We start from the raw sequence: 22,854 nt of genomic DNA on the forward strand, positions 1-22,854 counted from the left end.
TTGTCACAGTGGCCTTAGTCGGAGATGACCATCATCTTGGATTATAAGCATCCTTATCTTAGTAGCCATGCCACGGCGCATGTCTTCCTTATCGCTTTTTTCTCTTCATCCCCCCTCCTGCCGCATATGTAAGAGTATCTCCAAGAGTTTTGTAAAACAACTTCCTATTTTGATCGTTTAGCAAAAAGGGAAAAGGTGTCTTCCAATAGTTTGATTTGGTAAAAGGGCTCCTTAAAAATAAAAGGTTGTATCCCCTTCAACCAATCCATTGAAAGAGGAAAAATGGATCCCCGTGCTTGAGCAGTATATCTCCTCGATTATGTGGTTATTTGTTGTATTTGGTAGTTTAGAAAATGAACTATCTCACCTAAATTTAGGCAATTATGTAGAAATTTGCAGCAATGGAAGTATGATTAGTTGGATTGTGATCTTAGTTTTGGTGGTATTTAGGTTCTGCCCACAATTTTCACATGTAGAATCAGTTGCATTCTCCTTGTACATTAGATTGGTGTAACATGTCTAGTGTTGGTATGTTAGGGAGTGACTGGTTTTAGGACTAGGCAAGCCTGGCTTGCATCTACTAGCCAAACTGGTATTTGGTCGACTGAATTAGAATATATATACAGGTTGAGCTTAATCACTTGTTTGCTAGGTTGGATTAACTAGATACGTGATCTAGAAATACAAGGGATGAGTTTTATTATGTGAAAAAGAATGATTTTTCCTGCATTGGTTACACAAGAATGATTTGCAAACACACAAGAATGTTTCTTGGTTGATTGAATTTTGGCCATCCAAACACGCCCATGATGTTCTTTTTACAAAACATTACCTAAACATACTCAAATATGGGTTTGTTTAAAATTATTTATTGTAGAAACGACAATAGTGCAATCTGAGTGTAATTTGGATAAAAACTCTAGTTTCTAAAAATTTCATGCAAACACGGTGACGTGAGTAAATCCCAAACCACATTCATGCGCTAGCCTGAGTAAACTAGCAGGGGCAGGGGCGCAGGGCTCGACAAAGGGGGAAAAAAAAGAAAGAAGGATAGCTCTGTGTGTCTGGGGCTGGGCTGGGCTGGGCTCGTAAAAGTTCTAGGAAACAAGTCAGCCTTTTCCCTTTTCTTATATGTGTCTGGGCCTGGTCGGCCTCAGCTTGCGCTATTACAGATGGGCCACAGCTTGCGCTATTCCGCTGGATTCCGGACTGGATGCATAGCAGGTCACCATTTGATTTCTGAGCTATATCTCTCACATCACAATCTCATCTCACAAGACAACTACAGAGACTAAAGAGGAGACGCTGTTTTATCTGGGTGCGACAGGAACTTCGCCTCACCCCCTCCCCGTGCGATCGTCGTCCTCCCCGCATGCAACGCCCGGCGTTTCCCACGATCGCAATCAACCCCGCCGTCAACACCCCTCAATCACGCGATCACCTCGCACTGCCAGTTACGCAACCGGTCCTCACTATCGCACACCTCACCCTCGCGCGCCGCCTCGCCACTTGCGCCGCCCTCGCCCTCTCGCGGACATCGCTGTCCTCCGATTCGTCAACAAAGGCAAACGCACGATCTACGATCCGGCAATAGCCATGCAGCAGCGCTCGCCGGCGGCGGCCATCGCGCCGGGCGTCACGCTAGACCAGGTCCCGCGCTGGAGCGACCCGGACCAGCGCATATCCCTGGTGTCCCCCACACCTGCCGGATCCGCGACCCCGCCCTCGTCCTTCCTCTCCTACGACCCGCTCACCGGCGACGAGCGGTCGTGGGGCCGGGGGCCGTGGCGCGTCGTGATTCCCCGTCGATCACAGGGAACCTCTGGCGGCGAGAGCACCCATGGAACCTCGAGGCCGACGCCGTCGTCAACTCAACCAACAAGGTCGGGCCATTTGTGTTTACCAATTTTTTTTTGCATGAATCTCGGCAAGATGGTCGATGGCATTGCTCAGTCTAGCTTTGAAATGTTGCAGTTCAGATGCTGATGGCCAGTACTCCTTTGGTTGCGTACAACTTGGACGAAGCTAATAGCAGTCAAGGGCTTCACGCTGCTGCAGGGCCGGGACTCTGTCGAGGAGTGCGACACTTGGTATTGTTTAAATGGGGATTGTAAGGTGGCTTTTCGTTTGTGAATGGTCTGCAGGGTGGCTGCCACACTACTACACTAGGACGGCTAAGATGACAAATGCTTATGATCTGCCTGCCAGGTATGTGATTTTATTTGATTGGTGTCTTGAGAGGTTGCAGCAAATTACATACCACTGATGGCTTAGTAGTGTCCGCCAACAACATTGCTTTCTGGAAACTGTAATGCTGAATAAGCCCCTTTAGGTGAAACATGAGTCCCATCCCCACAGACAAAGGTCCTGGTAGTATTGCTCATTTGAAATAGTATGAATTTTGGGCAGTTTTTAATGATTTACAATTACAACTTGCCAGTGAACATCTTAATTGTTATGGTTAGCTAGGTCCATTTGTGTTTACCAATTTTTTTGCATGAATCTTGGCAAGATGGTCGATGGCATTGCCTCGTGCGGGGTATATGCAGGTGAGTGCAACACTATGCCTAATGATTTGTATCATGCAAGTTTATCAATCATGCAGGTTTATTCTAATTTTGGCAGTTCTTGGCCTCATGGGTGTGACATAAGAGTAGTGTCCTATCGTGTGTTTTTGCACTGTTTATTCACAAGGGGATCAAAACAGGCCTGGTTTAGTTGGCGATTTTTTTTGGGAAATGGTACGGTAGCATTTTCGTTGTTATTTGGCAATTAGTATCCAATCATATTCTAATTAGGCTTAAAAGATTCGTCTCGTGAATTTCGTCTAAACTGTGTAATTAGTTTTATTTTTTATTTATATTTAATGCTTCATGCATGCGTCCAAAGATTTGATGTGACGGAGAATCTTGAAAAATTTTGCAAAATTTTGGGAACTAAACAGGCACACAATGCGGGTTCATCATGCCAATTGTTTCCCCTCTTACATGCTTATGAGTGTTTGTGCAAATGCCTGTGATTTGTACAAACTAAATTCAATGCCAAAACATTTTGTAGCCCCCCTGTCCGTGTTGTTGCTGGACGTTCTCTTTGTTGCACTGCTGCTGCTGCTGCTAGCGAGAAGTAAGGAGGAGAAGAGATGGAAAACCAGGGCAGAAGATAGAGGAGAGAGGAGGGGTCTCACTGGGTTCCTTCGTTGTGGTGCCGCAGGTTAAGAATCCATGGCATAAGGCCATAAGCTCATTTTCCAACAAAGAAAGGCCTCTTTCTTTTGATATAGATCATCTAATCAGATAGGAAACTACTTGTACAAAAGCGGATCTATGTACCCAGTTATGAAGTTAGCTAATTGCTTGTTTCGCATCCCTGGCTTAAGCTGAAATCACACGTTTTAGCTTTGTCACATTTTTCAGCTCTTGAGAGCATGCTTCCTTTACGACTGCTGCTTGTCCTGAATTGTTTTCCTTCTCTAAATTCATTGCAAATATTCTCAGCTGTTTAACTTATATGTTTCCTCTTACACTAGAAAATTACAATGCCATAGTGGAACTACCAATGGTTCATCTATTTATTACTGACCAGATTAGTCTATAACTTGTTCCGTGCCCTGCATTTTCTAATTATTGGTCCTGTTACCTTTCTAATAATTCAAGTATACTATTATGCTGCCAAATAATTGGTTATTGGTCAAGCAGTGTGAGCCGTTTTATTTTATTCTTTTCCAGAGAACTGTCCTAAAGTTGCAATTTACATTCAACCCACTACATGGTATAGTTATCAGAGCACAACAGAGGTTAGTGATTACCCTATTCAAATTCCTTCATGATTTAGTAGATATAGGGTTGCTTGAGTTAACTGTAGTGGTGCATGTTCAATTCTATCTCCATATCTGCGAAGAGGTATCAGTGTCTGAAATAGGAAAGAGTGATCTGTCAATTGAAAAATAGGATAGCATGCAAATCAAATATTGAGATGCACATTATGAAACCATTGTTGTTTTAAGCGTGAGCGATTTAGAATCGAGATATCTGATTCTTCTGCAAGCTGAAATAAATCAATTGGACTTTGGGAGTTGGGAAATGAATAACACGAATGATTTATGAGAGAATAATTTCTACTTGAATTTACTGCCACAACTATATCCTATACCCTGTCCCAGTCTAGGCATGTAAAGCAACGGGTTGTATTTCTCTATTTTTTTAGAGATATGCTGATGTTTTACCTCTTTTGTTCACTACCTAGATCTAGACATCACTGTCGATTCAAAAATCCCCTTCACTGCCGGATTTTGAACCGACAGTGGCATACTGGCAGTGATGGGGGTTGACATCACTGTCGGTTCTTAAAAACCGATACTGATCTACAGAAAACAGTGTCGGTTTTTGGCTCCACCCGATAGTGTCTAGTTGAACAACACTGCCGGTTTGTAGTCCCAACCGATAGTGACAGTTGCTTCAAGAGTGTAGGTTCTTGGCTAAAGCCAACAGTATTGAGCAAGCCTACACTGTCGGTTCATGGCTCAAGCCGGCAGTGTTGAGCTAGCCAACACTGTCGGTTGATGGCTCAAGCCGGCAGTGTTGAGCAAGACAACACTGTCGGTTCATAGCTCAAGCCGGCAGTGTTTTGCAAGACAACACTGTCGGTTCGTTGCTAACCGGTAGTGATGGCCCATTCGCATTTTATTGTTTTATAATTGATTTTAATTTATATTTTTTCGTGGAATCGGATTTCGCTTTATATACGCTACGTAGACGATAGGTCTATCAATATTAAACATTACAAATGTTACGGTTACAGTTCAAATGTTCTTATCCAGATCTCGATCCCTCAAAATAAAAAAGAAATGTTCTTGGACTTCACAGATTATGCAATGCTTCTCGGACTTCTTACAATAATCTGGCGAGCCGCTCTGAGCCATACTGGTCCTTGTACCTCATGGATTGTGCAATGGAAAATACTCTATCTTTTTCCAATACCTCGGCTAAGATGAATTTTGCGAGCTCCGATTGCAGTGTGACGATCTCCATGTCTAACAGCCTTTGGTGGTTATATTTCTTGCGCTGTCGTTCAAAAAAGATGATATCCAAAGAGGAACAATAAATTATTTTGTTGAATTATTAACATACATAAATGAAATGGGGATTATACACACCAACTTATTGGCTTCTTCCGATTTCCCGCCGATGTAGCGAAGCATTGTCCACATTACATAAAACTCGCATTCATTGTTTCCCGCCGGCTGTGACAGGTACTTCCCCTCCATTTCAACAACCTTGAATGGGACCGGCGTCCCACCGATATGTCTTCTTCGAACACTAAGCAACATTAAAGGGAGAAACATTAGAAAGCGGTATGTGTGATTAGAAAATAATATGTTATTAGGATCGCTTACTAATTCAGCACTGCCACCGGTGCATCTAGATGATGAAATGGTTTTTTCTTCGAGTCCCACACCTCGATCAGATTTTTGGCAAGATTGACACAAATGAAGACGAAATGGTTGCTACAATCACAGAATCCTAATTATCGAATAATCTTAACGAAAAAAGAAGCATAAAATTAAAAGCCGAGAACACATACTCGCAGTTATAGGCTAGAAGTATGTGGGTTTTCTTCTTCATCGTGAATTTATCGAAAACAACAATCAATCTCTGTTTTAGATCTTCCACGTCACATCCATAGAGGCCTAGACATGTCCTCTCATTGACTCGCAAGGGGTCCAAAAAGCCTATGTAATCCTATTTGCTTTTTAGAATACAAAATTTTGCTATACACCTACATAAACTCATGGGAAGTGCTCAAAAGTTAACAATTTGTCTCGAGAGAGTGGTTAATTGTAATATCGTGCATGTAGGGTACTTACATAGTCCATAACGTCAATATTTGAACATTGAGAGAGCGTTTCTGGTATAGCTGAAACAAGCACTCCCACTCGACATCGAACTTCTCTTCTTCAGGATAATGGAAAACATGTGGCGAACGGATAATAACCTCAAAACCAAAGTCGTCCGTCTCTGTTGCTTGAGCCATGTAATATTCATGCAACTGGCGCATATATGTTGTCAAATTTTTATACTCGTCATTGGAAACCAAAAGATTGCCCCTTTCATACTTCATTGCCGGTGTTCCCATCCCTTGTACATCATAATAGATGTTCGCGGCCTCTTCCATGGTTAATCCTGGGTTGTCTTCGACGTACTTCTGTATGTTCCTTAAATCTTTATTGTGTATTTCTTCGTCTCTTGTTGTAGCGTATTTATTCTCTGGTTGCCTTTCGAATTCGGACTTCAACAGATACGAAGGCAGTGAGGCACAGAGATTGAAGAAACTAACACAATCTTCCTTCGAGATGTGTGCTGTAAATTTTTCTTTCATCAAGGTGGTAACGCTGCCACTGAACGACCTTTTTCTTTTCTGTTGGTCCACTTTGGGAGCATTAGCGACCGAATCCAAGGACATTTTCTGCGACTGCGAGGATGTCCTTGATCTTATTTTGGGCTGAGGTGGAGGAGGACAAGGATGACGACGAGAATTCTATTTTCCCGGCGCTGATGAAGATGGAGGAGGAGGGGGAGGAGGAGGAGGAGGAGTCTCTTTTCTCGGGGCTGATAAAGATGGAGTCGGACGAGGAGGAATAGAAGGAGACCTCTGTCTTCTCGGGGGTGATGGCTCCGGATGAGGAGGGGAGTGATCTTTGTTGGGAGATGGTGAGTGATCATCGCGGGTGGGCAAAGACTCGCAGTCGTCCTCATCATCAGAGGACAATTGATGGTCAAGCTTAATGAAGCGCTTGCGCCAGGCCACTTGAGAGCCCTTGTTTTGACTAAGTTTCAGCATGTCTTCCGCTATGGGGTACTCAATGGGTATCTTGTTAAACTTCTTATCAAGTATTCTGTCAATGGTGACACGAGCATATCCCTATGGAATTGGGCGGCCATTAATTGTCCCATCTCCCGCAGGCCAGGCCTGGCCAAGCGCCACCTTGTCCTTTGTCCATTCTTGACAGATGTACAACTTGACATTGACGGGTTCAGTGATACTGTCCACCGGATGAGGCACATTCGCCTCTTCTTCGTCGAGCGGGGTCGATCTGCAGCTGCTGCAACCCCTAAACTGTGGGCTAAAGGCAGTAGAAGTAGGGTTTTGTGGTACTCCTGACCCCTTGGACAACAAAATTTGCTCGACTCGCGCTTCAACAGTCGCCTCAATCCGTGCTTCTATTCTGTCTTCCATCTCTTTTAGTCGCCTCAAATATTCTATCTCCTGTTCCGCTCTACCCCTCGAATGGCTCCGATAAGTGTTAGATTCTTGGGGGAATGCTAGTTTCCAAGGAACAACATCGGTTCCTCTAGTGCGACCAGGTGCTCCTTAGTTTCGAGTGCTTGGGTGAGCACGTCTTTCTCCCTATTAGAAGTGCGAGTCCCTTGCCCACCCACCTCCTCAGTTACCTAGGAAATCCTCTGGATGAGTTCGCTCATGGGTTCATTTGTGGAGCTAAAGCTCCCGTCCTCGGTGTGCCATACATTCCTCCCCATACAGTATAATACCGATCTAGGCTCCCAATCGGCTGTCTCAACCTAAATGCCTTCCTCAGCAAGGCGATCCATCTTTTGAAGTTCTGCTTCAAATTCTGGCATCTTTTAGCCACGAGAGCCAAGATGATGAGGATTCGTCACTTTCTACGAGTTCTCCTTATTCTTCCTGCTCTGTGCTAAGTACTCCTCGGATAACCTGTATTCCTTGAAATCCTGCCAGAAGTTCTTCTGCTTGCTAAACTGTCCACTATCGAAATCTGGCTCTTTATTTTGGAGGACAAAATTCTTGTACAATGTCCCCATGATTTCTTTTGCTTTTTTCTTGACTAACTCCCTGTCATACTCGGTTGGGAAAGTGAAATACTCTGGGATCTTGACATCCCATATGTAATCCTTCTCACTTTCGAGAACCCTCCACGGATCATCATCTTTCCCAATCCACTTTCTGTATCTAATCGGGATGAAGTCCCTAACAAGTAACCCGAGGATAGTCTTGTATTTGGTCAAATCTATAGGCGGTGAGAGTGGATCTCCGAATTCATCGAACTCAGTAATGTGCTAGTGTGCATTCCTACCAACAGAAATCTTTGACACGCCTCACTTGGATCTGGTCTTTCTGCTACCCGAACCCTCTGGCTCCTCGGCCGACGGATGCTCCTGCTAGAGACACCAAGTAAGCTATGACCCTCTCAATTGATTAGCGTGTGTGGCTACATAGTCACATGATACCAAAGTTACCTGGCCATCTTGGTCATTTTGACCCAGATCGAGCAGGCCGGACGGGGTCCATGGCTGCTCGTTCTCACCGACCTGATTGACACCGTCACCGTTTGTCGGATCATGCGGCTCTCCTGTCCCAGCGATATTAGCCGCTTCTTATTGCCGATCTGTTCTTCGGCGACGGGGTAACAGGCGACGATGAGTCATGGCTGTGACACGATCGTGGTTAGTTTTGGCCGCGGACAACTACTAATAGCATATGTTCATATATATATAATATATTTAATGCAAAGTCTAATAATAAGTCCACATACAACAAAGTCAAATAATAGCATATGTTCACCTAGAACAAATTCATTGTTTGATTGACCACATACAACAAAGTCCACCTACTGTTCTACGAAACTAAGCCTACATCAACTTTCAAATAAGAAAAGCGATGACCATAGCCATAAATAAAAGCATGACATCTTTCCAAGACCAAGGAACATTTCTCCTAATCTTCACATCTCCGGTGGGTGGCTTCTCTTCGATCTCCAGTGCCAGCGGATGGCCATGGTTTGCATTCACTGGACCATAGTAGGCCGGTTGCCCATGGTTTGCAAGGTAGGCCGGATGACTATAGTAGGCCCTCAAATCTTCAGCTTTTGTGTTGTATTTTTATGCAAATTACCAGGGTAGTGATTGACTTGAGCATAACAATCTTCCCAGGTTCGATAAATCCCAGGCATGTGACCAACATGCACTACTATCCATGCCATGGTTGCCTATACATTTAAGTAAATTAGGTTGTCATTCAAACATGATGTATTCTTATATAATTTAATATATTTACGAATAACACACAACCATTGCATAGATAGGAGTGTTTAGAAAACAACTATTCACGTGCCTTAGTAATAGTTGTTAGATGTAGGAAAGATATAAAGAATATTTTTTATTCGTTAAAAACCAAATGATGATTTAGAGAGCCAGTTTAAGACTTTTGGATATACTCCTAGAGATGTCTCAGAGTCTTCAGTCTCACTATAAATCCCCCAACCATCGATGTGAGGTTCTTTCACAAGTATCAGTGCAGGTAAGCATATTTCTAAATTAGTGATACTTTGATCTAAAACTTACATGGTTGGTAGGGGTAAATATGCATCTCATACTATCCTAGGAAAGTGACATGCAAAAACTCATAATAAGATAGGATTGTTGGAAAATATTCCCAGTTTAATGCACAAGGCTACATAACTATGTATTACTTGTAATCTTGCATAAGTTAATAATTATGCATCTTTATGCTGATAGCATGGAGAATTCCATGACAAGTTTGGACATATATTAGTTCTATAGGTCTAAAGTATATATACTCCATCCTCACATCCAAAAACATTGAGCATCGATGGCACAGTTCCAAAAACATTGAGTATCCGCCTGATGGGAGCACAGTTGCAATTGCAAGCTATGAGGTGAGGCTAGCCATTGGTTTCACATATGTATCCGGCCAAGCTCCAATGATGCACAAGATGGTTTCACAGAGAAAACGTAAGTTTGTTTCACAGAGAAAATGCAAGTACTCCGAAAACAAACTACCATTAACGTTCAGAGAGCAATTTCTGTCAAGTATTACGAGTCCCTGCTATGTTTATCCTGGTAACTAAAAATAAAATTATGCTTTTGTTCTTATCAGTATACTGATGAATAGAGCTGAGCAACGTGCTACTAAGTAACAATGTACTACTTACTAGCAATGTGTCCAGAAACACAAAGAAACAGACAGCACACACTGTGTGGCAAACCTAGGTTCTAGCATTCACAGCTACATGATCAAACTGTATGATAGCACACACTGCATGATCAAATTGATTCAAGTAAGCAGCTGTGGGACATTTCATTAGACACATAGCAGGCAGTGAGCCACGCACTCACCGTGGGGGTGGGAAAGCAGCTGTCCGCACGCTCCTGAAGGCCTTGGCAGTGGGACGAACAGCGCGGTGCTCTGGCTTGGGGCGGTGGATGGCGTGGGGCGGTGCTCCGGCGTGGGGTGGTGCTCCGGCGGCGCGGGAGGGAGGGGTTGGCGCGGGGTTGAAATGAATTGGGATAATTTCAACCCACGTCACTTTTATAGCAGTAGCTCATCACTGCCGGTTCTGCTTGTAAACCGACAGTGATGGGGTACATCACTGCCGGGTCACTCCCCAAACCGGCAGTGATGTGCTGTAGCAGTTAGGTGTTAAGTTAGGTGTTAAATAGGATAAGTTTTCGTTTTCTTTCGAACTCCTCCTACTGGCACAACGGTTAAGACCCCTCAACTTAGCCCCCAAGACCCGTGTTCGAGTCCCAGGCGGCCCAAATTTTTTTGTTATATTTTATAAATTATTAATTTATTTCGGGAAATAGCCCATCACTGCCGGTTTTGCTTGCAAACCGACAGTGATGGGGTACATCACTGCCGGGTCATTCCCCAAACCGGCAGTGATGTTGTGTAGCAGTTAGGTGTTAACTTAGGTGTTAAGTAGGACAAGTTTTCGTTTTCTTTCGAACTCCTACTGGCAGCGAGATCAACGGTAGTGAACCCTTCGCTGTCAGTGCTGATTTCCTCGAGCCGGACCCACTGGCAGCGAAAAAGAGCTGCCTTCAACGGACCGTAGGCTAGCTCCCATATCTCCTCTATGAAACCATAGTATGTCGCCTACACGTTGTCGTTTTTGTCGTGAGCATCAAAACGAACACCATAATTTTGGTATGTGCTCTTTCCATCTTGCTTTTTGTGTAAAATGTGAATCCATTGATCTCATACCCTTGGTACTTAAGATATGTACTCGAAGGCCCCTTAGCTAAGGCATTCAGTTGATTACCCAACCTTATTCCAAGCAAGCAACGTCGCAACCAGCTGACAAATTCCTCCTTATGTTTTTTATCCAGCCAAGCCTGTGACCTGCTCGAATACAGAGTTTGCAGCGATTGCCTATACTCATCAATGTATGGCATCACACCCTCGGCTTGCTGGAGAACAGCGAACTATGTCTGTCTAAAATAAACAGGGTCATCTATTGTAATAGATTTCTCTCCAATTGTTCCTTTGCCATGTAGTCTTCCCTCGTGATGAGATTCTGGAACTCCGACCCTTTTGATGTCCAGATAATATGTGCAGAACTCAATGGCCTCCTCCGTTGACCATCATTCAACCATGCCCCCTTCTGGCCTGAATCTGTTCCTAACATACCTCCTAAAAACTTTCATCAATCTTTCGAAAGGGAACATCTGATGCAGGTACATTGGGCCAAGGGCTCTAATTTGGTCAACAAGATGAATGAGCAGATGCAATGAGATATCAAAGTAAGTCAGTGGAAAATGCATCTCAAGCCTAACGAGAGTTTCGGCTATGTCCCGCTGCAGCTGCTCTAGCGTGGACACATCAATGACCTTTTTTGAGATCGCGTTGAAGAACAAGCAAAGCTTTATGATTGGGGCATGGACCTTTGGGGGTAGGATACCACGCAGGGCAACAGGGAGCAGCTGAGTCATAATGACATGACAGTCATGGGCCTTCATAGGGCCATAGTTGAACTTGAGTTCTCTCATGTTCACTAGCCTCTTTGGGTTCGCACAGTAGCCCATCGGGACTTTGAGTTCATTGAAGAAAGAAATAAGCGCATGCTTTTCTTCCTTCTTCAATGTCCATGACACAACCGAAAGTTTGAACTGGCCATTCTCTAGCTCCACAGGATGCAGCTCCTTCCTGATTCCCAAGTGTTGTATGTCCAGGCGTGTGGCTAGTGAATCCTTCGATGTCCCCCGGTGTCCATCAAGGTGTTAAGAGTGTTAGCGCACACGTTTTTAGTGCTGTGCATGGGATCAAGACAGTGGCGTATACTCAGAAATGGCCAGTAAGGTAGTTTCCAGAAAACTAATTTTTTCTTCCAAATGCTCCCATCAGGCACTGCTACTGCATTGTCCCCCTTCCCAAGGACAACCTCCAGTTTGTTGAGTTCGCAGGCCCAACTCGATATTTTGGAGCTAAGCATTTCTTAATAGTACCGTTGAAATATTTTATGTTCCTGAGGTAAGGGTGATCCTTAGGTAGGAACCTACGGTGTCCCATATAAACTATCTTTGAGTTATTTGGCAGATTTACCGCATCGGTGTCGTCCAAGCACTCGACACATCCAGTATAGCCTTTTGCCTTCTCTCCGGACAACGAACCTCGACTTGGCAGGTCGGTGATTGTAGCGATAAGTACTCCCTTGATCGTGACATGTTCCTTTTTGTACTCGTCCCAAACATCCGGCACACCCTTTTCAAACATCTCCACTAGTTCATCGGTCACTGGTTCTAGAAACTCTTGGCCCTTGGATCAGTAGTGGCATCTAGATGTACGACCGCTTCATACAGACCCAAGGTGGAAGGTTGTATATACAGAGCGTCACTGGCCAGGTGCTATGATTGCTTCTAACCTGGTCGAAAGGATTCATCCCATCTGTGCTCAAAGCAAACCAAAGGTGCCTTACCTCTCCACCGATGTCCTTATAGAACATAGTATTGAAAGTCCTCCAGTCATGCCCATCGACGGGGTGCCTCATCATTGTATCTTTCTTACGCTCTTCGCCATGCCAGCGCAACAGCTTGGCTGACTTTACACATGCAAACAACCTATGCACCCGGGGAGCTATAGGGAAATACCAAACGACCTTTATGGGGCCTCCTCTGGTCTTGGTACCCTCATCTGACGGCCCTTCCTTGTACCGTGGAGCTTCACACTTGGGGCACTTGTCCAAGTCTTTGTATTTTTCTCCACGGTACAATATGCAATCATTGGAACACGCGTGGATTTTTTCAACCTCGAGACCGATGGGGCAGATCATTTGCTTGGCCAAGTATGTCTTTTCTGGCAACTCTTTTTTTCTAGGAGCATTTTTCTTATTATACCTAACAACTGATCGAAGCCTTTATCGCTCAATCCGTTTATCGATTTGAACTCTAACAGCATGATGTTGGCTTCCAGTTTGCTCATTGGACCATTCCTATGTAATGGTGTTTTGCCATCTTGTCTTATTTTCTCTAGCTTTCTCAGCTGTCTTTCACTAAGACATCCGGTCTCTACATTATGTAGCAGCTGAGAAATGCCATCGTTATCCTCGATGTCATCAGCTAGCGTGTTCCTAAACACATTATTAACTATGGTCATAGGTTCCGTGTTGACACTGGGTTCCTCATTAGCATCGTGGATGGCTACGTCAGGCATATCCACATCATCATCGTTTTCCTACAGAACATTCACACCAACCTCGCCATGCATAGTCCATATCGTATAGATTGGCATGAACCCCCTGGTAATCAAGTGCGATCGTATAGACTTAATTTGATGAAAGTTCCTATGATTCTTGCAATCTTTGCATGGGCAGAAGATAGGGTTTGCATTCCCAGTATGGGCTTTGGCATCGGTGATAAACTGGCTGACGCCATGCATGTACAGCTTGTCCGTTCGGGATAGATGCATCCACTCTCGATCCATCTCTGTACAAAAAAATACTGAGACACTAATTACAAAGAATTAATAAGAAATCGAGCTTCATGAACAACAATTGTAGCTCAAAAGTACCATTTTTGGAAAATATTATTGTACACTAATTATTGGAAAATTGAAATTGGTAGCCCCGGCCCTGTAAATTGAAAATCGTAGTAAAAAACAATTATTGCACAATATTGAAGAACAACTATTCTACTATACTTCTAAGAACTAATTATAGCATCATATACTAACAATGATGATCTTGACCACCATGGAATAATTAGCTAGGAATTTAAATGTGTTCATAGACACCAACCTTTTGGATGATGGATTCACCACAATTTGAGCCTTGCACAAATGTCTAATTGGAAAAGTGTTCTCTAGAATGAAGAAAGAACTAGAATGAGAACCAAGCAATGTAGCCATCAAAATGAAGCTAATTAAGCAACAAAATCAAAGGAGTGGATGTTTGTTACTAACCTTAAAGCAAAAAGATCAAGCCATTCTTCAAAATCCAAGCACTAGCTTCATGGTGAAGAGCAGCCGCAACAATTGAGGGAAGGGTCCAAACGCGTGCCTCTGTTCTCGAGATGGAAGAGAGGAGGAAGGAGAGGACGGTTGCAGCCTTTTTGTGTTGTAGGCTTATCACCATCGGTTCTTGGCTAGAACCGACAGTGATAGAGCCCAATCACTATCGGCTCTTGGCTTAAACCGGCAGTTATGAGTGCCCACCAAAACACTGCCGGTTGAAGCCATAAACCAGCAGTGATGTGGTCCTTCACTGCCGGTTTAGCCTAGCCCCAATCATTTTTTTCATTTTCAAGCTCATAACCAACAGTGAAGGTACATCACCGTCGGTTCTCACAAATCCAGCAGTGATGATGCCGGCAGTGATGTGCAAATCTGGCGTAGTGGTTAACAACCTGGTATCCATATAGTGGCATATGGATATTTACTTGTTTGATTAACAGCTGTTATAAGCTCCTTTGCTATAGTTGGATTTTGTAGTCTCTTGTATTACTTATTTTAGTGTCATTTCTGAATTAGCAACTAACCCTATAGGAATAAATGTGGGCCTGTAAAATGCGAGCAGGGAAAGAATTTGTTCGAATGAAACCTGATCATATGGAGAGGTGAAATGGATCGGTTCAATGGAAGGTGATAAGACACCTCAGATGCCCCTCTATATTTGAACAATTATTATTGCATGGCATATCTAGATAATTTCCCGAAGCCATTTTTCCATATGCCTTAAACAATGAATCAGTGCATGGGATTGATTTGGATCATGGAAATGCACGGCACAGACCATGGCTCCTCAGCGGTGGCAGTGCCTCCACTCTCCCTCCCTCCTCTGCCGCTGCAGTCGTCGGGACACGCAAAGGTGCGATATTGACGTCGGATTCGGCTCCCCCTTGCGCCCCTGCCCCCCAAAGGCATCGCCTTTGCTCTGGTCTGTGGTTTTGTGCGGTCATGAGTTGCTTGTGATCTCTTCTCTGGGGGCGGTTTCCCGGCCGATTACTGACTTACTGTTGCGGGGCCAGAATTGGGTCGCTAGGTTGTGGCTCTTGCCACCGTGGAGCGCCGAATCTAGAGTCTGGAGGAGAGTGGAGGCCTCCGCACCTCGCCAACAGCCGGTCTATCCGAAATTCGTTTAGATACTTTGGTTAGGTTGTGTTCTTTTTCATTCATTGCGAAATTCGTACCATCTAGAGCTTGGGGGAAGGCTGCTATATATGTGCTTAAATCTTGTGTGGACCTTTTTTCCCTCGGATTTTAAGAATTGTCAAGGCTATCCATGCAGAATGAGCTATGGCGTATTAAGAATTTTCAAGGCTATATCCATGCAGAATGAATTGTACTTTGATCAGCTTCATAGCATGTGGTGACTTTGAGTAGTTAGGACTTTCCTGCCAGATATGTTTTGATCTACCTGGGCAATTGGGAAACGACAAAGAACACAGGAATGCCTCCATATTTTAAGTTTTCCTTTTGCATAAATTGTTTGCAACATGTGGGTACAGGTACACATCATGTCCTATACTATATAAAACTTGACTGTGCACAGGGGCCATGGCAGCTTAGGAAGCCGTCTGCAGGGATCATCTCCTATTCCAAAGTCACTAAAAAATGTTCAAGTTACAAAAACTCGAAAGGGATGCGTCTTGCTTGACTACACTATCTATCCCTTCTCCTATATACAACACCGAGTTCTGAAATCTAAATTGCATTGAAATTTTGCTTGCGTCGTGTAACTACTTGTGTTCTAGAAAGGGTGAGTAGCTTTGTTGCAATTTCAAGATATGTGACTTCTTAAGTGTGATGGTCCCATTATAGTATGCTAGAATTATAGTCTGTTCATTACAAGTCTTTTGTATTGAATTAAATAATTGCCTACATCTCATTGAGTTACTAATTGCAGATACTAATAGAACAATGTTCCAAAGCGTCAAATGCATACGAAACTGGATCGTAATTCAATACTATGGGCATATAGTTGAAGGCATGTTATTATCTAAAATATGAAGAATGATGGCCTTGGTATAACAGTCATGTATGAAGGAAACTGATAATTCAAAGAGATTGTTAATTTAAAGGTTAAGGAATCAATTAATCTTGTTATGGTGATATGAACTTTTATGTGCGTATGCACAAATATACAATACTATAAATGCATACCTTGATGATTGCAAACCATCAATGAGAATTTTAGCAATGCGCAAAATTCAATTTGTAATATTGACATTCCGAACATCACACATGCATTATCGTTTTTTGTAGCGATACAACATGTTCATGCTCAAATTATCAGGACATTATAGAGTTGGTGAGCATGCGATACTGCGCTCTCCATAATTTTGTTAATTTCACGAATTTTTTTTGGATTAAATGCCACTTTAATGTCGGTATTTAATTTCACAGTATTATTATCTTATCGTGCGATCCGTATGTTTTTAATATAAAAGTTTAGTTGTCCCGTAGCAAATACAGGTACGCTACCTAGTATAACTTAAAAAAAGGAGTGATTAGTTAGTTAACGGGTGCCAAAAATACGACGAGTAGCATCTTGAGTCGGAGACTAGGACAAATTTCATTCCATGATAGGAACCTAAGCAACCGGGCGCGTCAAGTTTGATTAAATTTTCACTTTGAAAAATGCATCCAAATGAAAAGATAAAATCAGCCGATCCGATGAGGCCATATAATGCAGCGAGATACAATACAACCGGCCTCGACACGCAGGCACTGAGCGCGGTTCCTACCAATCAATCGGCGGCACGGTGGCGGTGACAGGTGAGGGCCGGTACGCGTGGCGGAGCGGTGGCGCGACGCCGTCCACACACACGAAACAGAGATATAGCTAGAGCTAGCCGCCGCCCGCCGCAACGCGGGGAGACACCCACGACGCCAAGTGTGCTACCAATATGGATCGGAGCTGCACTGCACGTGCCACGCCACTCGTAGTATCGATTAGGCGGCCGGCCGGCCGACCCGCCGGTAGATGGTTGCCATTAATCCGACTCGGTCTATTTGCTTGTTGGTTTTTAGGCTAATAAGCTCAGCTGATACTAGTTTGTTGTGAGAGAAAAATATTGTTAGCTGACTGGTTGAAACCAATAAGCGAACATGCTGAGTATATATACTTGATCAGATTAATAATAATGACTTTAATAACAATATAACATGGAGACTAACGCAGGGAAAAAAGTACGGAAACAAAATAAACACACTTTATCACTGTAATAACCTTGCTCTTATAACTGGTGGAAGATGTCACAGGAACCTTGTTTGGAATACTAGTACTATCACGTGGTCGCTGTACCAAACAGTTTTAAAAAAGATTTGCTAGCGCCCCGACTCTCGATCCGGGGCGTTAGCGTCGGACGGTGCTTCCACGCACACACGTAGATCCCTCACTCCGCATCAATCCCGCTATGGAGGTCGCGTCTGTCCGTATGGAACTCCGGCACCTCGCCCAACGCACGCAACTCGCTCGCTGAAGCCCACGCATGCGCGGGGACCACTTCGAACCTACTCCGTTTCCCATGCTCACGTTGCACGTAGTAGCAGCACAAGCAGGCTACGCGGTGATCCACGACGGCGCACTAGCAGCAGCAAGCAGCTGCGTCTAGCCGTTGTCCGCCAGCCACTGCCGCCATTGCAATATGTGCTCACCCGAAATCTACTTTTGAAACATCCAAATAAAACACTTGCAACATACGTCTACAACCGATGAAACATTTGAAACATGCATATATAACCATAGCAACATGTGCAACACCACATCTACTTTTGCAACATATAGATGAAACATTTGCAACAAACGTCTGAAACAGATGAAACATTTGAAATATGCGTGTATAGCAATTGCAACATTTGCAACATCAAGATTTACTTTTGAAACATCCAGATAAAATATTTGCAACATACGTCCGAAACACCTCGAACACTTGAAACATAGCCTTACAGCATGCATATTTTGTCATTGCAACATATGCAACATTCCAGATCTATTTTTTGCAACATCTAGATAAAACACTTGAAACAAAAGTCTGACATGTCTAAAAACACTTGAAACACAGCGTTCGCCGCGCAGGCACGGCCTACCTGGTGGTGAACTGTGGGTAGATCGGTGAGGAGGACAATGAGCGGATGGAGACCGCCCTGGCGGGGGCGCTGGAGTGCCAACGGTGAGGCCTAGCTGAGTAGGGGGCTGAGGAGGGCCACCACCCAGAGGGGCCCCGTGAGGAGCGTCGTCTCCTAGGCCACCCCCGATGTCGTGGGCTGCTCTAGCACCCTCGCCACCGCAGACAGCACGTACCCCATTGGAGCCGGCTGGCCGGGCTGTGACGGGGTGGGGGAGCAGTATTGTGTGTTTAGGGGGGAGGAGATGAGGCGCGGGGCGCGGCGCAGGATGGAGCACAGTCCGGGAATGGGGAGCCAAGCGTCGCGGGTGGATGCACTCGTCGTGGGAGGGAGGGAGCGGCAGGGAAAGGCGGCAGCAGCGAGGCGGAGTGCGGGCGCGGCGGTGATTTGAGAATGGGTGCGGTCACGGCGACGATTCGAGCGGAAAATGAGCGGATTTTTTAAAAAAAAATAGCAACGCGAGCGATCGTGGATTGATAGTGGTGGGCCGTTCGGGCGAGCGAGGCCCGCTACCATGGGTGTCCGGACGATAGGATGTTTTATCCACAACATTGCTGTTTAAAAATCGTCTTTTTTTTAGAATTTTGATTAAATAAGATCTTCTATGTATTCTGTTATCTACAAACAGTATATACACACACTCACTAGTAACGGATGACCAAACAACTATACCCCGTTATCTGAAAATTCTCTATATCCTTGTCAGGTTGTCTCTACTGCTCAACATTCTTTTTCTAAGCTAATTGGCAGCATTACTGAAGAATAATATGCCGTTGAGTCTTTGACCATAGAATGACTTTTTTTTTTTGGGTTCCTGAGCAAGTGAACAACATTCAGCAGTCAACACACGACCTAGAAAATTTTAGAATAATGGAATCACCTGTTTGAAATGTCCACATATGCGATTACAGGATCACGTTCTAGATGTACAGACTATGAATGAATTCTTGGATTGATTTTCTGCGGAGGTCAAATTCGTCACTGGCTAACTCAGCACTGTAGCATTTATATACTTTTGTTACTTACATTACACCAATACATATACATACAATAATTAACCAAATTTTTTAAAAAAAATGTCAATTCTTCGACGTCACACTGTCGACCAGTTCAGACTGTCACAAGCTCCGATCCAGAGCGGAGACCGAAACTGATAAAAACTCGCGCGAGGACCTATGACTCCTGCTGTGCGGCGCCATGCAGCGGCGGCGACCAGGAGCAGCGCACCGGCGCCCCTTCCTCACGGCGGCGGCGGCGGCCGTCCCGATCCACCTCGCCCTTCTCCTCAGCGCCGTCGTGGCAACCGATGACGCGGCGGCGGGCACTCCGGCGATCCTGGACACGGTGTGCGCGGCGACGCAGGCGGCGGACCCCGAGGCGTTCGACGTGAGCTTCGTGACCACGCTGGAGATGATCTACCAGAACGTGACGCGGTCCGGGTTCGGTGCCGCGGGCTCCGGCGCAGGCAACAACACGGTGTTCGGGCTCGGGCAGTGCATGAGCTACCTGTCCCTGACCGACTGCCAGCTCTGCTACGCGCAGAGCCGCGTGAAGCTGCCGCACTGCCTCCCCGCCGACGGCGGCCGGATCTACCTCGACGGATGCTTCCTCCGCTACGGCGCCGACAACTTCACCGCCGAAGCCACCGACGCCAGCGACACCGCGGTGTGCTCCAACGCCACCGCCACTGTCGCGACGGGGTTCGCGGCGGCCGCCGCCGCGCTGGTGCGGAACGTCACGGCCGCCGCGCCGGGCGCCAAGGACTACTACTACGCGGCGTCGGCGTCCGGGCGCGCGCCGCCGGCGTACGCCGCGGCGCAGTGCTGGAGATCGCTCAACGCCAGCGCGTGCGCCGCGTGCGTGGCCAGCGCGCGCGACCGGGTCCTCCGCGAGTGCCTCCCCGCCGCGCCCGAGGGGTACGGCCTCAACGCCGGCTGCGTCGTCAGGTACTCCACGCGGCCGTTCTACCTGCCGGCCAACGCCGCCGCTGGCGGCGGCGGGTCGTCCGGTGAGTACATTTTCCGCCTCGTACCGCCCTTTGAATCTCCCCACTTCGTTACAGAGGAAAAAAGGTCATCTGTTAGACTTTCTTGTCTGTTCTTGTTTTGGTCCAAAAAGTTTCACGCACGGGGACGATCAGAGAAGCGTGCCGTGTCTGAACTTTTGCGATAGCAACTCCAACTCCTACTCGTATCATGCAAATGCAAAAGATCCAGAGGGCTAAACTGCAAAATGAGGAGACAAATTCTCACAGATTTGTGGGTTTTCTTCATGGCAGGGCGGCGCATTGCTGTGATCGTGGTCGCTTCGGTCTTCTCGGCAGTGGCGGTGATGGGCATAGCGTTCATCTGGACAAGAAGGAGGTCCAGAGCAAGAGATGATCTCCTCCATGACGGTATGCAGCATTGCAATGCAAACCTGAAACCCCTCCGGTGACAAGTCTTTGACGCCGTGCGTGATGATGTGCGTGCGACAGACATGGACGGGTCCGGCGAGATGATCCGCGCCATCGCGGCGTCGCAGCTGGGCTTCAAGTACGGGGAGCTGCGCGCGGCGACGGACGAGTTCAGCCAGACGAACAAGCTCGGGCAGGGCGGGTACGGGTCCGTGTACAGGGGCGTGCTGTCGGACGGGCGGGAGGTGGCGGTGAAGCGGCTCTTCTTCCACACGCGGCAGTGGGCGGAGCAGTTCTTCAACGAGGTGAAGCTGGTGAGCCAGGTGCAGCACAAGAACCTGGTCAAGCTGCTCGGCTGCAGCGTCGACGGCCCCGAGAGCCTCCTCGTCTACGAGTACCTCTGCAACACCAGCCTCGACCACTCCCTCTTTGGTAGGTGTATAGCTACTCAATTGGTGACACAACACGCATGCAGATGCAATTTGGATGGATTCTGAGTTTCTGACTGACATTTCTTCGATGCATGCGATTGCAATGCAGACGCGTTCAAGAAGACCGCGCTGGACTGGGAGAGGAGGTTCGAGATCGTGCTTGGCACGGCGGAGGGGCTCTCGTACCTGCACAGCGCTTCGGAGGTCCGGATCATACACCGGGACATCAAGGCCAGCAACATCCCGCTGGACGAGAGGTTCAGGCCAAAGATCGCCGATTTCGGCCTCGCCAGGAACTTCATGGAGGATCAGAGCCATCTCAGCACCGGCCTCGCCGGAACCTTGTGAGTCCTATCCAACCAAAATTCATCATAAAAGCATATCAAATCTTCATTTCCCGACTGAAGATGAAATACAACGAACTCTTCCTCATTAATCTGTTCCAATTTCTTGCACAGTGGATACATGGCTCCAGAGTACATCGTCCACGGGCAGCTCACCGAGAAGGCCGACATCTACAGTTACGGCGTGCTGGTCCTCGAGATCATCACCGGCCGTAAGAGCCACAACTCGGTGGCGTCGTCGGCAGAAGGCCTTTCACTCATGGCACTGGTATAGTACATCCATTCAACATCACACCTATTTGCAGACAGGCACTTGTTGCAGACACTATAGCATTTCAGAAAAAAAAATCTGATAGAGGTATGTTTTTTCTTCAGATATGGAGGCACTACAACGCCGGCACCCTGATGGAGCTGCTGGACCCGAACCTCCGCGAGCAGTGCACGAAGGAGGACGCGCTCCGGGTGTTCCACGTGGGCCTACTCTGTGCCCAGGCGTCGCCGAACCTCCGGCCGCCGATGTGGAAGGTGGTGGAGATGCTGAGTGGCAGGGATCACAAGGTGGTGCTTCCCCGGCCGACCCAGCCGCCGTTCATCAACGTCAAGGGGTCGAAGAACGCCAAGAGCGACGACAGCTCCGGGTCGGCGTCGCTCCTGTCCAACTCCGACAAGTCGCCCTTCTCGCTGAACCAGCTGTCAGTCAGTGGGGTTCAGGCCAGGTAAAAGGTGTGGACGTGTGGTGTCTAGTGTGGATGGCGTTGTGTTTGTAATTAACATTTTTGAAATTGTAGAAGTAGAGGATAGGGTTTGACTTTGATTTTCTGGCCATGGGTGTTTTCGCCCTGTTCGCTTGGCTTATAAGCCGTACTTTTTCAGCCAACAAACAATATTTTTCTTTTACAACAAATCAGCCAACAGTACTTTCAGCCATGACTTCTCAGCCAAACGAACAGGGCATTTGTTGATTTGGTGACGTGCTTTGATGGCTATGTGTAAGTCTTCGGAAGAAAGATTCCTGTTTTGTAAGTAAAACATCCAGAAAAATGTTGATCAGCGACCTTTAGTATTCAGCAAACATTCAGAGCAGTACAGCTAGTCTTGTGGAACATTGTTGCTAGGAATTTTCTCCTGTTATGTAGTATAATTATTTTTTTAGGAAATATGTAGTACAACTGTGACCAACTGAAAGAAACTAATCTATTTCCAGGTATAAACGTGGATGTTTAGTACTCCAAAAAGGTGTAGTACAATTTGCAAATGAGGCATTTTTTTAATTTTAAAAAAA

General features: G+C 45.9%; 2 protein-coding genes across 4 annotated transcripts; both read left to right on the forward strand.

Moving 5' to 3' along the window:
- Positions 1-1,335: 1,335 nt before the first annotated feature.
- LOC136514389 (uncharacterized) lies at positions 1,336-16,280 on the forward strand. 3 transcript variants are annotated; one of them, XM_066508355.1, is made up of 6 exons: positions 1,336-1,883; positions 1,975-2,208; positions 2,513-2,549; positions 3,058-3,210; positions 3,726-3,793; positions 16,178-16,280. In XM_066508355.1, exons 3-6 carry the CDS (start codon positions 2,513-2,515, stop codon positions 16,229-16,231), a joined length of 312 nt encoding a protein of 103 aa, XP_066364452.1. In that variant the 5' UTR covers positions 1,336-1,883; positions 1,975-2,208; the 3' UTR covers positions 16,232-16,280. The 3 variants fall into 3 exon arrangements, 2 of the variants coding, with proteins under 2 accessions (XP_066364452.1, XP_066364451.1); XM_066508354.1 differs by having other exon boundaries at positions 1,975-2,549; XR_010773632.1 differs by lacking the exons at positions 3,726-3,793; positions 16,178-16,280 and having other exon boundaries at positions 1,980-3,410.
- Positions 16,281-19,522: 3,242 nt separating this feature from the next.
- On the forward strand, positions 19,523-22,628 carry LOC136513854 (cysteine-rich receptor-like protein kinase 2). The gene is made up of 6 exons (XM_066507830.1): positions 19,523-20,410; positions 20,681-20,797; positions 20,879-21,229; positions 21,338-21,572; positions 21,687-21,840; positions 21,948-22,628. Exons 1-6 carry the CDS (start codon positions 19,600-19,602, stop codon positions 22,290-22,292), a joined length of 2,013 nt encoding a protein of 670 aa, XP_066363927.1. The 5' UTR covers positions 19,523-19,599; the 3' UTR covers positions 22,293-22,628.
- The last annotated feature ends 226 nt before the right edge of the window (positions 22,629-22,854 follow it).

The sequence above is a fragment of the Miscanthus floridulus genome, chromosome 16, assembly GCF_019320115.1.
Source record: "Miscanthus floridulus cultivar M001 chromosome 16, ASM1932011v1, whole genome shotgun sequence".
NCBI lineage: Eukaryota > Viridiplantae > Streptophyta > Magnoliopsida > Poales > Poaceae > Miscanthus > Miscanthus floridulus.

Bases quoted from the DNA above. Each gene is read 5' to 3' on its own strand.
- LOC136514389 (XM_066508354.1), top strand. From the start codon at position 2,498: ATGAATCTTGGCAAGATGGTCGATGGCATTGCCTCGTGCGGGGTATAT. The intron at 2,550-3,057 runs GTGAGTGCAACA...AACATTTTGTAG, and splicing joins CTCGTGCGGGGTATATGCAG to CCCCCCTGTCCGTGTTGTTG. The intron at 3,211-3,725 runs GTTAAGAATCCA...ATTCTTTTCCAG, and splicing joins CCTTCGTTGTGGTGCCGCAG to AGAACTGTCCTAAAGTTGCA.
- LOC136513854 (XM_066507830.1), top strand. From the start codon at position 19,600: ATGCAGCGGCGGCGACCAGGAGCAGCGCACCGGCGCCCCTTCCTCACG. The intron at 20,798-20,878 runs GTATGCAGCATT...TGCGTGCGACAG, and splicing joins AGATGATCTCCTCCATGACG to ACATGGACGGGTCCGGCGAG. The intron at 21,841-21,947 runs GTATAGTACATC...TTTTTTCTTCAG, and splicing joins GCCTTTCACTCATGGCACTG to ATATGGAGGCACTACAACGC.